This window comes from Plecotus auritus (assembly GCF_963455305.1).
Source record: "Plecotus auritus genome assembly, chromosome: 9".
In the NCBI taxonomy this organism is placed as follows: Eukaryota; Metazoa; Chordata; class Mammalia; order Chiroptera; family Vespertilionidae; genus Plecotus; species Plecotus auritus.
Window position 1 is genome coordinate 39,313,638 of NC_137783.1, and position 16,437 is coordinate 39,330,074.

At 39.6% G+C, this 16,437-nt stretch overlaps 1 protein-coding gene across 2 annotated transcripts in view; it reads right to left on the reverse strand.

Annotated features, from left to right (window-relative positions):
* JMJD1C (jumonji domain containing 1C) overlaps positions 1–16,437 on the reverse strand; it is a 283,189-nt gene that overhangs the window by 225,615 nt on the left and 41,137 nt on the right. The window contains exon 1 of one of the 2 annotated variants that reach the window (XM_080687358.1): positions 10,774–11,281. The exons of the other annotated variant lie outside the window; for it this stretch is intronic. Coding sequence (XP_080543484.1) covers positions 10,774–10,941 — 168 coding nt within the window. The 5' untranslated portion in view covers positions 10,942–11,281. Of the gene's footprint in view, positions 1–10,773; positions 11,282–16,437 lie in introns of those variants that run through there. 2 annotated transcript variants of the gene reach the window in all.

Genomic DNA, 16,437 nt, shown 5'->3' on the forward strand with positions numbered 1-16,437 from the left:
AGGAGATGTATCTGTAAACATATTGCTATGAGAGAGACTGAGATTTATCTGTCTGTGGTTTCTTCTAGGATTTTTATGGGTTCATGACTTGTATTTAAGTCTTTTATCCATTTTGAGTTTATTCTTGTGAATTGTGTAAGTTGATGGTCTAGTTTTACTTTTTTGCATGTATCTGTCCAATTTTCCCAACACCATTTATTAAAGAGACTCTCTTGACTCCACTGTCAAATATTAATTGAGCATAATGGCTTGGGTCAACTTCTGGGTTCTATGTTCTGTTCCACTGATCTATATGCCTATTTTTGTGCCAGTACCAGGCTGTTTTGATTACGGTGGCTGTGTAGTATAACTTCAAATCTGGTATTGTGATTCCTCTTCCTTTATTCTTCTTTCTCAGGATTGCTGCAGCTATTCGGAGTCTTTTTTTATTCCAGATGAATATTTGGACACTTTAATGATGTTGATTCTACCAAATCCATGAACACGGTATATTCTTCCACTTGTTCATATCTTTTTCTATCTCTCTTTTCAACATCCTGTAGCTTTCCGAGTACAAGTCTTTTACCTCCTTGGTTAAGTTTATTCCTGAGTACCTTAATTTTTTTGTTGCAATGGTAAATGGGATTCTGTGTGGCTTAGGAATAATGACTCACCCTTTAGTTAAAACACACCATGGATAATGAATACTGGGGGAACAACCACTAAGGTAGACAATGTCACAAAACAAAAATAGAGATTCAAAATTAAGAGTATATAGTAACAGCTCTGGCCTGGTAGCTCAGTAGGTTGGAATGTTGTCCCAATACCCCAAGTTTCAGGTTCCTTCTCCCCCATCAGGGCACATGCAGGAGTCAACCAATGAACACAAGGATGGGTGGAACAAGAAGTCGATATTTCTCTCTCTAAAAAGTCAATAAATCAATAAATTTATAAATGAGTAAATAGTCAATAGATAATTGAGTTGGTTAGTATATAGTATTCAATAAATGTTTATGATATTCATTTACCATTCAATGAACATTTACTAAACACCTAAGTAAATTCTAGGCACTGTACTAAATACGCGAAGAGGATAGATAATGAGTATGAGTTTGAATGTTGAATACATTCTTTGCACAAAACTTGAAATTATCAAAATATAATATATTAAATCTATAAAATAGGGAAATAGCCTATCAATTACATTAAAATATCTAGCATTTTACTTTTAAATATTACACCCCTCTATGAAAGAACACAACTCTCATTGTCAGAGTCTTTAGTCCAATTACCTAATGAGTAAAAAAATTCTGTCTTAAATTAATGAAATAAAAATATTCATTAAACATTTTGTGACTAAACCAGAAATTAGCATTATCAATACTGCAAGACCCTGTTATACATTTCAGAATTACCTAACAATTATCTTAACAAAACTTGTAAGGGAGTCAAATGTTACCAATTCAATATGAAACTTGAGACAGCTGAGCAGAAATGCATAGAACCAAAAATGGGAAAGGACTTCCCTATAAATAAATCATAAATCACTTTAAATTTACTAAAAATAAGTATTTTATTTACATTTAAGACATCAACTCTGAAAAATAATTTTTACTAGGTACTGATTTCAGAGAGGGAAGGAGAAGCGAGAGATAGAAACATTAATGATGGGACAGAATCATTGATCGGCTGCCTCCGGCACGCCCCACATTGGAGATTGAATCCGAAACCTGGGCATGTGCCCTCACCAGGAATCGAACCATGACCTCCTGGTTCATAGGTCAATGCTCAAACGCCAAATCACACCAGCCAAGCAGTTTGATACTTAAAAAAAAAAAAAAAATACTGACATTTTAGACAAGGTAAGCTTAAAACAATGCTGCAATCACCCTAAGAATCAAGGGAACGTGGGTGGGTAAATGAATAGATGGATAATATATGGCTGACAGGTTATGGAAGGTAAGTAAAAAAACATTTGAGTAAAGCCACTTTTGCTCTTTAATAAGTATGACAATATTTTACAAACAGTACTTCTCCATTTTTAGCTTTCCTTCTATAACACTACCAAAGTTCCAGCAAAGTTCCTCAAAAAGTAGAGCGCAGTAATAATGTTCAACATGTATACCAAGGCAAAAAACCTCCCTAAGTGATGGGGTTAAAAAAAGAATTCAACACACTGAGGTCTCACAATATATTTGCCATTTTGTTTTCAGAAGTCACCAACACAATAGGTGAAATTATCCAAGAATAGTTTAGTAAAAATTCTACATTAGGCTCATTTACTTAAGAGATCAGATAGTAATGACATTGAAACTGCTAGCATGAAAAAATACAATTTTAGCCTTATCTTATTTGTATCAAATAATATATGATCTTATTGTAAAAGAATGTTTTTGCTACCATAGTGTGGTGAGCTGAATAGTGCCATCCCAAAGATGTTCATTCCTTAATACATGAAATCTATAGCTATGTGACATTACCTGACAAAGGGGAATTAAGGTTCAGGTGGAATTAAGGTTGTTAATTAGCAAATGGGGAGATTATCATGGATTATCTGGGTGATCACAAAGGCATTTAAAAGTGGAAGAGGAAGCTGGAGAGTCAGAGGGAGGTGTGCCTGGAGAACAGTCAAAGAGATACAATGTTGCTGGCTTTTAAGGAGGAAGAGAGCCCTGAGCTAAAGAATACGGGAGGGGAGGGGAGAGGAGGGGAGGGCAGGGGAGGGCAGGGGAGGGGAGGGGAGGGCAGGGGAGGGGAGGGGAGGGCAGGGGAGGGGAGGGGAGGGTCTCTGTGGGAGCCTCCAGGAAAGAACACAGTTCTATCACACCTTGACTTTAGTCCAGAGACCCATGTTAGACTTGTAATCTCCAGAACTATAATCAACTCATATTGTGAAAACTACCAAGGTTCTGTTAGTTAACAGCAGTGGTAGGAAAAAAAAAAATTAATGCACATGGCATTCCTTATACATAAGACCAAAAGTAAGAGTTGGTTAACTTTTGAGACAAAGTATTCCCTAAAGTAACTTTCAAGTTTTGATAGTTATCCTTCCAAACATGTTCCATAAATGTGTATAGCCAATATTTCTAATAAATGTGCTGATGCTAAACTGTTCCAAGTTTCATTAATTTAGAATTATAAAAGTAAACAAAATACGAATGTAAGAAAGTCTAGGAATTGAGGTTTTACAGAGGAAGTGGGGATAGACCTAGACCTTGAAAGTGAGAGTTGCTGTGGCTGTGGCAGGAGTAGAGGAGGACATTTCTTTTTCCTGTGTATCTGGCACCAGTAAAGAGAGAGTCTGGTGAAGTAGAGTGCAAAATAGGTAGGAATAGGTAGCGGTGGTCTGGAAACCCTTGTGTATTCCCTATGGGTCAGAGCAGTACCTGTTCACCAGGGGTAAAGTGCTGAGACCCTCCACACAGGGCCCAGATAACGCTGAGGTGTGTGAGGAACTGGAACATACAGCCACGGGTGCTGACAGGAGCCCAGGGAATGCCCCGAATGTCCTCAGGTGAGGATTAAAAAAACAAAACAAGAGAAACCAAGATTTCGGCATAGGTAAACACCTAAACTGCTGCCTCGCACAACAATATCAAAACTACAGCTAAAAGACAAAACGGACACTATCCAGACCACAGGAAAGCTGGCTGGGTGGAAATTCCACAACTAGAAGGAAAGAGGAAAGCACATTGAGACTCAGAGGAGCTGCAAAAAGATGAGGCACAGAGACGCGCGCAGGGGCAGCTGAGTGCATGGGCGGCTGACTGCGTGGATGGCTTTCTCAAGCGGGAAGGGGACGGAAGCTCCCGACTGCGCTGAACTCCAGTCTCGGGCGAGACTCTGGGAACCCAGACTCATTCAGGGGAAATCTGGACTGTTAGGAAAAGAGAAAGCACAGAGACTCAGGGGAGCTGCGGGAGACAGAGGTCTGGGGGCGCGCGCATGCAGAGAGGATTGAATGCTGAGTACACAGGCGGCTGAGTGCGCGGCTGGCTTTCTAAAGCAGGAGGGAGACGGAAGCTCCTGACTGCGCTGAACTCCAGTTCTGGGTGAGTTTCTGGGAACCCAGATTCATTCGGGGAGAAACTGCACTGTCTGGCAGGGGGCGAAACTCAAGGGCGCCTTTCTTTCAGAAGTGCTTGAAGCAATTACCGAGGGACACTGCGACCCAGGGGCCTCATAGGGTAGGGCTGACAGGAAGCCAAGGCTGACTACTGCGCCCTGAGACTCCGCCCCATCCAAGCTGAGCACAGAGGCTTTTGCAATTTTCATAAGGCTGTCTCCAGCACCAAACTTCTCCCAGCATAGACACAGCTGATCCTCACAGCCAATTAGCCTGGAGGTCAATTCCTCCCAGTGATACCAACAACAATCAAGACTTAACTACAGATAAAGACAACACAATGAAAGAGAATTACAGGCCAATATCCCTCATGAACATAGATGCCAAAATCCTCAACAAAATTCTAGCAAATCAGATCCAGCACTACATCAGAAAGATCATACACTATGAACAAGTAGGATTTATCCCAGGAATGCAAGGATGGTATGATATCCGCAAATCAATAAACGTGATACATCACATAAACAAATTGAGAGACAAAAATCACGTAGTCATATCAATTGATGCAGAAAAAGCATCTGACAAAATCCAACACCCTTTCTTGATAAAAACTCTCAACAAGGTGGGAATAGAAGGATCATACCTCAACATAATAAAAGCCATATATGATAAACCCACAGCTAACATCATACCCAATGCGCAAAAACTAAAACCATTTCCCCTAAGAACAGGAACAAGACAGGGATGCCCACTCTCACCACTCCTGTTCGACATAGTACTGGAAGTATTAGCCATTGCAATTAGACAAGAAGAAGAAATAAAAGGCATCCAAATTGGAAAAGAAGAAGTAAAGCTGTCCTTATTTGCAGATGACATATTATACATAAAAAACCCTAAAGACTCCATCAAAAAACTAATAGACTTAATAGATGAATTCGGCAATGTAGCAGGATACAAAATTAACGCCAAGAAATCAATGGCATTTCTATATACCAATAGTGAATGTACAGAGAGACCAAAATAGCAATCCCATTTACCACCGCACCAAAAAAATTAAGATACCTAGGAATAAACTTAACTAAGATGGTAAAAGACCTATACTCGGAAAACTACAGGACACTGAAAAAAGAGATAGAGGAAGATGTAAACAGATGGAAGAATATACCATGTTCATGGATTGGTAGAATCAACATCATCAAAATGTCCATACTACCCAAAGCAATCTATAAATTCAATGCAATTCCCCTTAAAACACCAATGGCATATTTCACAGACCTAGAACAAACCTTCAAAAAATTCATCTGGAACAAAAAGAGACCCCCGAATAGCTGCAGCAGTCCTGAGAAAGAAGAACAAAGTAGGGGGGATCTCAATACCAGATTTCAAGCTATACTACAAAGCCACGGTTCTTAAAACAGCCTGGTACTGGCACAAGAACAGACATATAGATCAATGGAATAGAATAGAAAACCCAGAAATTGACCCAAACCACTATGCCCAAGTAATATTTGACAAAGGAGGCATGAACATACAATGGAGTCAAGACAGTCTATTCAACAAATGGTGTTGGGAAAACTGGACAGATATATGCAAAAAAATGAAACTAGATCACCAACTTTCACCATACACAAAAATAAACTCAAAATGGATAAAGGACTTAAACATAAGACAGGAAACCATAAAAATACTAGAGGAATCCACAGGCAGAAAAATCTCAGACACATGCCAAAGGAACTTCTTCACTGATACTGCCCCTAGGGCAATGGAACTAATAAAGAGAAAATAAACAAATGAGACTACATCTAAATAAAAAGCTTTTGCACAGCAAAGGAAACCATCAATAAAACAACAAGAAAGCCCACTGCATGGGAGAACATACTTGCCAATGATATCAACAATAGGGTTTAATCTCCAACATTTACAGAGAACTCATACAACTTAACAAAAAGAAGATAAACAACCCAATCACAAAATGGGCAACTGATGTACATAGACACTTTTCGAAAGAAGACAGTAGGAAGGTCAAGAGATATATGAAAACCTGTTCAAAGTCACTAATCATCAGAGAGATGCAAATCAAAACAACAATGCGGTACCATCTCACACCTGTCAGAATGGCTATCGTCAACAAATCAACAAACAACAAGTGTTGGCGAGGATGCGGAGAAAAAGGAACTCTTTTGCACAGTTGGTGGGAATGCAGGCTGGTGCAGCCACTGTGGAGAACAGTATGGAGTTTCCTCAACAAACTAAAAATGGAACTCCCATTTGACCCAGTGATCCCACTTCTAGGAATATATCCCAAGAAACTAGAAACACGAGTCAGAAAGGATATATGCACCCCTATGTTCATAGCAGCACAATTTACCATAGCTAAGATTTGGAAACAGCCTAAATGCCCATCAGCAGATGAGTGGATTAAAAAACTGTGGTATATCTACACAATGGAATACTACGCTGCGGTAAAAAAGAAGGAGTTCCTACCATTTGCAACAACATGGATGGAGATGGAGAGTATTATGTTAAGTGAAATAGTCCAGGCAGAGAAAGATAAATATCGCATGATCTCACTCATTTCTGGAATATAATGAATGGCATAGACTGATGAACCAGAACAGAACCAGAGACTGAGAAACGTTGATCAGAACCTCAAACCTCAGGGAAGGAGGGGATCGGTGAGAGTAAGGGGGAGAGATCAACCAAGGGACTTGTGTGCATGCTTATGAGCCTAATCAATGGACACAAACAACAGGTGGGTGCGGCATCAGTGGGGGGTGGAGGGTAATGGGGGAGTAAGGACACATATGTATAAAAATAATAAAAAAAAAAATAATAATTAAAAAAAGAAAGTTCTGAATAGCCTCCTAGCTCAGTTCCATAATCCTTAAGAATTTCGATTATGAGAAATAAACTTGAGTTCTGCTGAAATAAAAAATAAATAAATAAATAAATAAATAAATAAATAAAAGACTTAACTAACACAAGGCTGTGCACACAGTCCACAAAGGGGTGCACCAAGAGTGTCCACCTCAGGTAACTGGGGAGGCTGAGCCACCTGGCCCTATAGGACACCTACCACACAAAGCTACTCTACCAACTCAGGGAAGCAGGGAAAATGCGAAGACAAAGAAACAGATCACAAATGAAAGAAATGGAGCAAAGCAAATGACTGGACATAGAGTTCAAATCCACGGTTATAAGGTTTTTCAAGAATATTCTAGAAAAGGCCGATAAATTTAGCAAGACCCTCAAAGATATGAAAAAGGACCAACTAGAAATTAAACATACACTGACTGAAATAAAACATATTGTACAGAGACCCAACAGCAGACTAGAAGACCGCAAGAATCAAGACAAAGATCTGAAATACAAAGAAGCAAAAAACACTCAACCGTAAAAGCAAAAAGAAAAAAGAATCCCAAAATTTGAAGATAGTGTAAGGATCCTCTGGGACAACTTCAAGCATACCAACATCAGAATTATGGGGGTGCCAGAAGAAGAGAGAGAGCAAGATACTGAAAACCTATTTGAAGAAATAATGACCGAAAACTTCCCCCACCTGATGAAAGAAATAGACTTACAAGTTCAGGAAGCGCACAGAACCCCAAACAAAAGGAATCCGAAGAGGACCACACCAAGACACATCATAATTAAAATGCCAAGAGCAAAAGACAAAGAGAGAATATTAAAAGCAGCAAGAGAAAAACAGTTAATTACCTACAAGGGAGCACCCATATGATTGTCAGCTGATTTCTCAATAGAAACTATGCAGGCCAGACGGGAGTGGCAAGAAATATTCAAAGTGATGAATAGCAAGAACCTACAACCAAGATTACTCTACCCAGCAAAGCTATCATTCAGAATTTAAGGTCAGATAAAGAGCTTTACAGATAAGAAAAAGCTAAAGGAGTTCATCACCACCAAACCAGTATTTTATGAAATGTTGAAAGGTATTCTTTAAGAAGAGGAAGAAGAAGAAAAAGGTAAAGGTAAAAATTATGAACAACAAATACATGTCTATCAACAAGTGAATCTAAAAATCAAGTGAATAAAAAAATCTGAGGAACAGAATAAACTGGTGAATATAATAGAATCAGGGGCATAGAAAGGAAGAGCACTGACAATTCTCGGGGGTGGGGGGGAAGGGATGTGGGGGGTGCAGGAAGAGACTGGACAAAAATCGTACACCTATGGATGACGACAGTGGGGGGGGAGGTAAGGGCAGAGGGTGGGGTGGGAACTGGGTGGAGGGAAGCTATGGGGGGGAAAAGAGGAACAATTGTAATAATCTGAACAATAAAGATTTATTAATTAAATAAAATAAAAAACACAACAAAAAAAGAAAGTCTAGGAATTAACTCTAACACTTTAGGTTCTAGGTTTTAAAAACCTCAGATTACACTATAGTAAATTCTTAAAATAAAGACTGTTAAAGGAGAACTGTTAAAGGTTCACATAAGCATTATTCAAAACTAATTTTTGAGGTAATTTCGCATATAGGAAATGCATATATTTTAAGTGTACAATAATTTTTGACATTTGCATACACCCCTGTAACCAACAATCAAGATATAAAACATTTCCATCACCTGGGAAAACCTGTTCTTTCCAGTTAATCCCCATCATCCGCATATATTTTTCACTTTTAAATATGCAGCTTATGTCCTAGCCAGTTTGGCTCAGGTGATAGAGTGTTGGCCTGTGGACTGAAGGGTCCGGGGCTCAATTTAGTCAAGGGCATATGCCTGGGTTGCGGGATCAACCCCCAGCAAGAGGCAGCCAATCAATGATTCTCTCATCATTGATGTTTCGATCTCTCTCTCCCTCTCCCTTGCTCTCTGAAATCAATAAAAACATATTTGAAATAAATATCCAGCTTAATGCCTTGCCTTTTAAAAACATGGTGTATGTAAATACCTCTCTTTATATCATTTAAATTTCCATGTAAGAAAGTAATTGTTTTTCATTTTTATAACTTGACTGTCACCAATAATATTCATAACGTAAAACTGTATTTCCTAATTTTCATGTGTGTACTAAGATAAAATACTGTGGAGCACACAAAATAGCATTTCATGTTTGTCTTGAAATAATATTAAAATGCTCAGCTTTAATTCAACTATCTTCTACATAAAAGCCCAGACAATTTCGTATCATAGTAAAAGGAGAAATACAGAACATGTCTTTTACACAAACAAAAAAGTTATTGAATTGCCACAACTGCAAATTATGATCAAATTTCAAGGTCGATTCTTTTACTTTCCAACCAGAATAAAAATGAAAACTTTCAAAATTACCTCTATTCTGCTTATTTCCAATCAGAACTACCTATTAGCAAAACAAATGTATTTTGCAATATCAAGTCAAATGCCTTAATGACACCCTATCATTGACTATGGGCATGAAACAAGGCTTACAAAAACACTCAGAAACTCCCAACAGAAATATTAAAATAGGTATGTACATGTATAGATAGATATTAAAGTGAATTTGGAATCGTGAATCTGCATATATATATATATATATATATATATATATATATATATATAAAGAATATTTCCAAATTTTAAATTTCCAGTGAAAATTAAGTGCCCAGGGCACTTCCAATAAATTGCATGGATTATATTCCTAAACCAACCTTGCGAAGCTTAGTGAATGTCTTGCCTCTACTCTGCCCCTTACTTCTGACCTGCCCCCCAGTGAAAATGTGCTTGGAACACTGACAGAACATATCCCATCTCAAAATCGTACACATTCCTACACTACTGAAAGAAAATACTGGCAGTGTCATATGTAAGGAAAAGAAAAGGAAAGAAAAAGACAAAGATTCAGCTGGGCATTTCACGTTTTAATTTACATTTTTTGTTTCTCTTAAAACAGTATGAAAACCTAAAACGGGTGATCTTAAAAGCACTTCACTTCTAACAAAAAAAACACAACACTGTGTAAAAAACAAAACGGAAGGAAGGAAGGAAGGAAGGAAGGAAGGAAGGAAGGAAGGAAGGAAGGAAGGAAGGAAGGAAGGGAGGGAGGGAAGGAGGGAGGGAAGGGAAAGGAACGGGAGGGAGAGGTTAATTTTATGGCCCTCCAAACCAAAACTTTTCATTTTCATCGTTTCCGGTTAGAAATACAAGCATCTACTGTGGAAAGAGGTGAAATCTGGGTACCACCGCCGCGGCCTTTGCCTCAAAAACATACTCCAATCCCAGGACTGACTGGAAAACAGAGGTCTCTCTTTCTGTTTCTCCCTTCCCTTCATCGACCTTGCTGGTAAGTTTCACGTCCCCAACCTCTGCGCTGTTTAGACTTTAGCGAGAAAAGAGATGCTGGCTGATCTGACCCCTACAGCCACAGGGTTCGCCCCGTCCCCCACCTCCCCACCCCCACCTGCCTGCGCAGACCGGACTCTCAGAAAGATCTCCGCGGCCGTCCAGGAGCTGCACGGGGAGCCACGGCCGACCCCCTCCGGGACAGGGGCAGAGGAACCGGGCCGGGGCCCTGGCGGACGCTAGTTAGTCCAACTCGGTCACGGCTCCCATCGGGAAAGCCACATGCAGGGAGGCGACGACCCCGTCAGGGGACGTGGGCAAATCCGCCTTGAGCTCGCCGGAGGGGCGTGACCGCCAGTTGGCCAGCAGAGCAAGGTGCCAGAGGTAACCCAAGGTATGGCTGTGAGAAAGTGTGGGTGCAGGCGCGGACTCGGGGGATGAGGGGCGCCGCTCTCTTACCGCCAGATCCGGATTGCGGCAGTCCCTGTGTGACACAGCTCGGATGACCCCCGCTCGCCAGCCCCGCCGGCTGCGGACGCCCTCCCGGCGCTCCGGCCGCGCCTCTTCGCCCACCGCCAGGCACAGGAACCGCTTCCCCACCAGCTCCGGCCGCGTCTCCACCGCCATAGCCCCCAGTGGCGACGCGGCCGCTGCTGCCGCGTCCACTTCCAGGTGACACACGAATCGCCGCTCCTATCGGCCGCCCATGCTGAGGAGAGCGGACCCGAGGACGGTGGCAGCCCCCTGAGCGAGCGCGGACTCGGGGGCGCACCGGCCGCTCTGCGCAGAGGGCACTGCGACCTCGGTCGCCTACTCAAGACTCTCCTGGACTCTCCGTCTCGCAGCCTGACTGCAGGTCTGCATGGACACGCGCGCACACACAAAACTGACAAACCCCGACACCGCCGTCGGGAGCTCCGAGGCAGCCCGGCCAGTAGTACTCCGCCTCCCCTCCACCCGCGGCAGCGAGCGCGGCGTCTCCTTCCGCCGGCGCGGGCGGGGGAGGGAGCCGCGGAAGAGGGTCCCAGGAACCACCGCAGACGCAAAGTAGTGCCCAACGCTGCGGCGGGCGTTGCGGGACGAGGCAGGCTAAGGAGTGAAGAGAGGGGGAGGAGAAGGGAACGCTCTCCTCCAGGAACACGCGAGAGCGTTTGAAGTCCATCTTTCCACTGGTTGCTCCTTCAGTGGGGGTAAGGCGAAAGAGAAGTGTGCTGGTTTCCACTCTAGATCACAAAATAAACTCCAGGTTAAACGCCTCATCTCCAGAGCGGTGCTTTTTGGAACACAAGGTGCTCGCCTTTTGAGGTAGACCAGCTTTGCATGAATTAACAGTCCTGTAGTCCCAGCAGCAAAGCACAGCAACACTTTCAACTGAAAACTAAGCCCACAGAACTCAGTCACTGCAGAACAGTCCACGACTTTAAATGAAAATGAAGAAAACACTGTCATCCTATCATTCTTCCCTTTAGTGGCGATAGTAGTTACGTGTTTGAGCTATTCAGATATTTACACCTCGCTACTGCTTTGTTGTAAGAACGCCAAACGAGGCGCCCCGTTGAGCGCTTTTGTCAGTAACCTTAAAATTCACAAACTGTCTCTGAGCAATTTCAGTAGTTTTAGTACAGTACTAGTGCATATCTCAAACTCACTGGTCAGATAATAAAAACAGGGAGATGCTCCGAATTCAGTTATTAGAAAATAACGTGAAAGGAAAGGAGTTTGGCCAATCACAGCTCAGAAAAATAAATTGTTTACTTCCCGTCCAATCGCAACAAGACTTTCTAACCGATACACATACAGATCTCCAACCTTGGAATCCTTGTAAATCAAACGGTACAGATTTTTATTTCTAGTGTTTTTAAAGGGTAATTTTTAAAACCCACTTTGTTGTTTTCAGGGCCTTATGATTATAATCAATTCCAAAAATCTAGCCCATTAAAAACTTATTCTAAATTTTGGTTTCTTAGAGATTTTCCTAAACATGTACTTTTAATAAAAAAGTTACCTTTCTAAAGGAATTTACACTAATAATCTGAATGTTTAAAATAAACATAAGGCTTTTATCTGCTTTCTTAGAAAACCCAAGCTGAGCTGTTTGAAGTGGGAAAAACATGGCCACTTCTTAATAGGTTAGAAACCAAAATTACAAAAACATAGATTTTATTTTTTTAATATATTTTATTGATTTTTTACAGAGAGGAAGGGAGAGGAATAGTTAGAAACATCGATCAGCTGCCTCCTGCACACCCCCTACTGGGGATGTGCCCACAACCAAGGTACATCCCCTTGACCAGAATCAAACCTGGGACCCTTCAGTCAGCAGGTGGACATTCTATCCACTGAGCCAAACCGGTTAGGGCACAAAAACATAGATTTTAATCATAACGGTCTATTTTTGCTCATCTTAAGGCCAAATATAGAATTGTAATATACCAAAAAGGAAAACCTTTTCCACAATGCATACTGGCAAATTATGAGAAAAATTTAATTTTACATGTGCAATTTTATTTCCAAATTCATTTTTTTAAATATCTAGTGTACAATACTTAGCAAATCATCTTGTGAACTACAAACTTACATTTCTAAACTCTCAACTTGGATTAAGGAACCAGTAAAATAACCTGGTGAAAATAACAACATGTGGAAAGAGAAAAGACAGAAGATCTGTATTCAAATACCAAATTATCAATGACTTGCATTGTGATCTTGGGCTTGACACAACTCTTAACAATGGAAATTGCCTGCTTCCTAATCTCAATGATATTCTATGAGCAAGTGAAAAATATAAAGTAGTTTGAGAAAAGAGATGCAAACACTATTATATAAATCTCAGTCACTAAATTATATTTTTGGAGTATATGTTGTCAGATTGTATTACATAAAACTTCCAGCTGATTTCAACCTTATAGTCAAACTCCTCTAAATGGACCCCTAGGAACCCTCACTACATGTTTTTTTCTTATTGAATTTACTGGGGTGACATTGGTTCACAAAACTATCATAGAGGTTTCAAGTGTACAACTCAACAAAACATCTGTATACAGTACAGTGACACTCACTATATGTTGAAAGCTGTCCTTTTAAGTGCTTTGAAAAGCATGTAAATTCACTAAATCCATCAAAATATTTCAAGTGCAAAAACAAAGTTTTCATAAGGTCATATAGCCTCACAATATTTTCCATCAAATGTCTTCTATTCTTAGATAGTATTTTACTTATCCCTTGATTATAGCCAGTGTGCCTAGAATATATAAGAAAAAAAAAAGCACCAATTTGTGGATACCTTGCTATTGGAAAAACTTGAAATACATTTTTAAAAATGTAGAATATAAAGGTCTTAAAATATTTTTGTTGGCTGGCATTTTTTGCTTTGTTTTAGGGAGTATTTATATTATTTTATTTTTGAGAGCAAATCATCACTATATATAACATGGAGTTAAAATAAATTTTAAAGTCAGATTTGAAATCTTAGAATATTTATTTGTTCAATCAGTTCCCTTACATCCTTTGCTTTAAGATCCTCAGAAAATGACAATATTAGTCAATGTAAAGAAAAGAGTTACAGTATTTTTCACTATGTAGGCAAAGAAAGTTCACACAGGAGTATTTGAAATGACAAAGTTTACTTATAGAAGTTGAAAATTAAAAGTACAAACTAGATTTTGTATTTCTTCCATTCTCACATCTAAATATGTGAAGCATCCATCTTATATAAAAACTGCTGTTTGAAATTTTAACCCTGCTATTTGGCTTCTGTAATTGCTTGCTTGCTTAAATAATAAGGAAAATAAGACTACTCCCACTTCAGATAGGCCATTAAACCTTCCACGGATGGGGTTATCAGCGCTGGCACCAGGCCAGGCCTTTGGTTGAGGTCTCAAGGCCCCAGCACATAGGGGCTCTTTAAGAACTTGCAAAGGGGGCCAGAAACACCCCATATTTGGGAGACAAAGAAGGTAAAAACAAATAAATAGGGAAAGTTCCTCCATGTTGGGGCCCAGAATTTTAGAGACATTTTCGTCTGGACCCGCGCAATAAATGTAATAAATGTAACTCCATCTCTCTAAGTATTGCTTGGTTCTTCTCCAGTAACATATGTACATTAAATATATACACACACATCAATTCAAGCAAATGTCTTATAATCTATATAAAAGATACATTAGGAAATCATTTTTAAAATGTATTCATTGCAATTATAAGCCATAGTTATCCATTTATCAATGATTAGTAATTCATGAAGTTTAACAAATGGCCTACCAGTTATAAAATTGTACCTATTTATGGGTACATTTATGCACTGAGGAAGCCAGTATCAAAATTAAGGAATCCAATAATTTAAAATGAATTATGCAAGTGAAAGACCAAGAATAGAATGGAAATAAATTTGTTAACATGTTTATTTTTAAACCTTAAATAATTTTTATTTGGATATTTCCCTAAGCTCTTAATTAAACTGAATTGCTCAATCACATTTATGATAATGATAAATAACTCAAATGTCACTTCCTCAAGGAAGCCATCTCTGATTCCCAGACTAGGTCAAATTCCCAATTATGGATTTTCAAACCATTTCCTATTTGTCTTATCACAATTGTATTTATAACATTTATTGTGTAATTGTTTTATATTTGTCTTCCTTGATAGAATATAAGCTTCATAAAGGCAAGAAAAATGTAACTTGTTCATATTTATAGTCCGAGCATCTACTATGCCTTGTAAAGAACATATACTCAACAAATGTTATTGAATTAACAAAGGACTATAGCAAAATGTACCTTTTGCTAATTCGAACCCAACTAAGAGAAACTTAGTTTATTTCTAAATCAAGAGTCCTAAATAGATTTCTTGTTCTTCCTACAGGGTTATTCATCATATTCAAAATAATGTCTTACATACATTATCTCATTTCACCATGGACGTACAATGGAAAGCCTTCAAAAAAACTGAGCTTTGCCCAGCTGGTGTGGCTCAGTTGGTTGAATGCCATCCCATGCACCAGAAAGTCACTGTTAAGATTCCTGGGCAGGACACATGTTGGGGGTTGTGGGCTGGATCCCCAATGGGAGTCGTGCAGGAGGCAGCAATTAATGTTTCTCTCCCTTCCTCTCTCTGAAATCAATAAAAACATTTAAAAAAACAAAAACAGCCGAAACCGGTTTGGCTCAGTGGATAGAGCGTCGGCCTGCGGACTGAAGGGTCCCGGGTTCGATTCCAGTCAAGGGCACGTACCTTGGTTGCGGGCACATCTCCAGTGGGGGGTGTGCAGGAGGCACCTGATCGATGTTTCTAGCTCTCTATCCCTCTCCCTTCCTCTCTGTAAAATATCAATAAAATATATTTTAAAAAAAAACAAAAAACTTGAGCTTTACCAGAAAGCAAGGTTGTTCCTGAGAATCATTTCTAAAGAACACATAGAAAGAGTTACAATTCACAAGAAAAACATTCATTTTGTTACCAAACTACCAATTTAATGCAAACCCAAAAATGATCCTATGAGTATATATCCAAAACACCAATCTATTCTTAGTATTCTAAAGAGAACTGTCTCAAATAATGTATTTGATGGAGCCAACACACAAACATAACTTTCTGTCTTCTTGGTGCCATGTGAAATGAGCAAGAGAGATAAAGGAGGAAACTAGAACGAAAGGAAGGAAGGAGAAAAGAAGTACTGGGCCTTTTAATTGTACACTTTCCACATCTGTTACCCAGGTTCCAATTTAAATTCTGGTCACACAAAAACCTACCACTTCTTTTCAACATTTTCTATTAAAAATGAAGACTATGAATCCAATTTTTAATAATAACAAACTTAAAACATTAGAAGAATGCACACAGCATTGAATATTTCCTAACCTGTTGAGGAAGAAGCTACAAGAAACAAATGGGAAGTTCCAGTGAGCATTCATGAAGGGTCTTCCCAGGGTGTCCCCACAGTACTTTTTGTTTGTTCATCACCCCTCTCACAAATGCTTCAACTAACTACCACTAAAATATGCTAGATGGCAGCTTGCATTTTGCATCTTCAACTACTATATTAGCTCCTTGACTTATGAACAAATTATGCTCCTAAAGGATTATGTTCCTGTTAGTCTCACAAACTTTCACTATTGCCACATG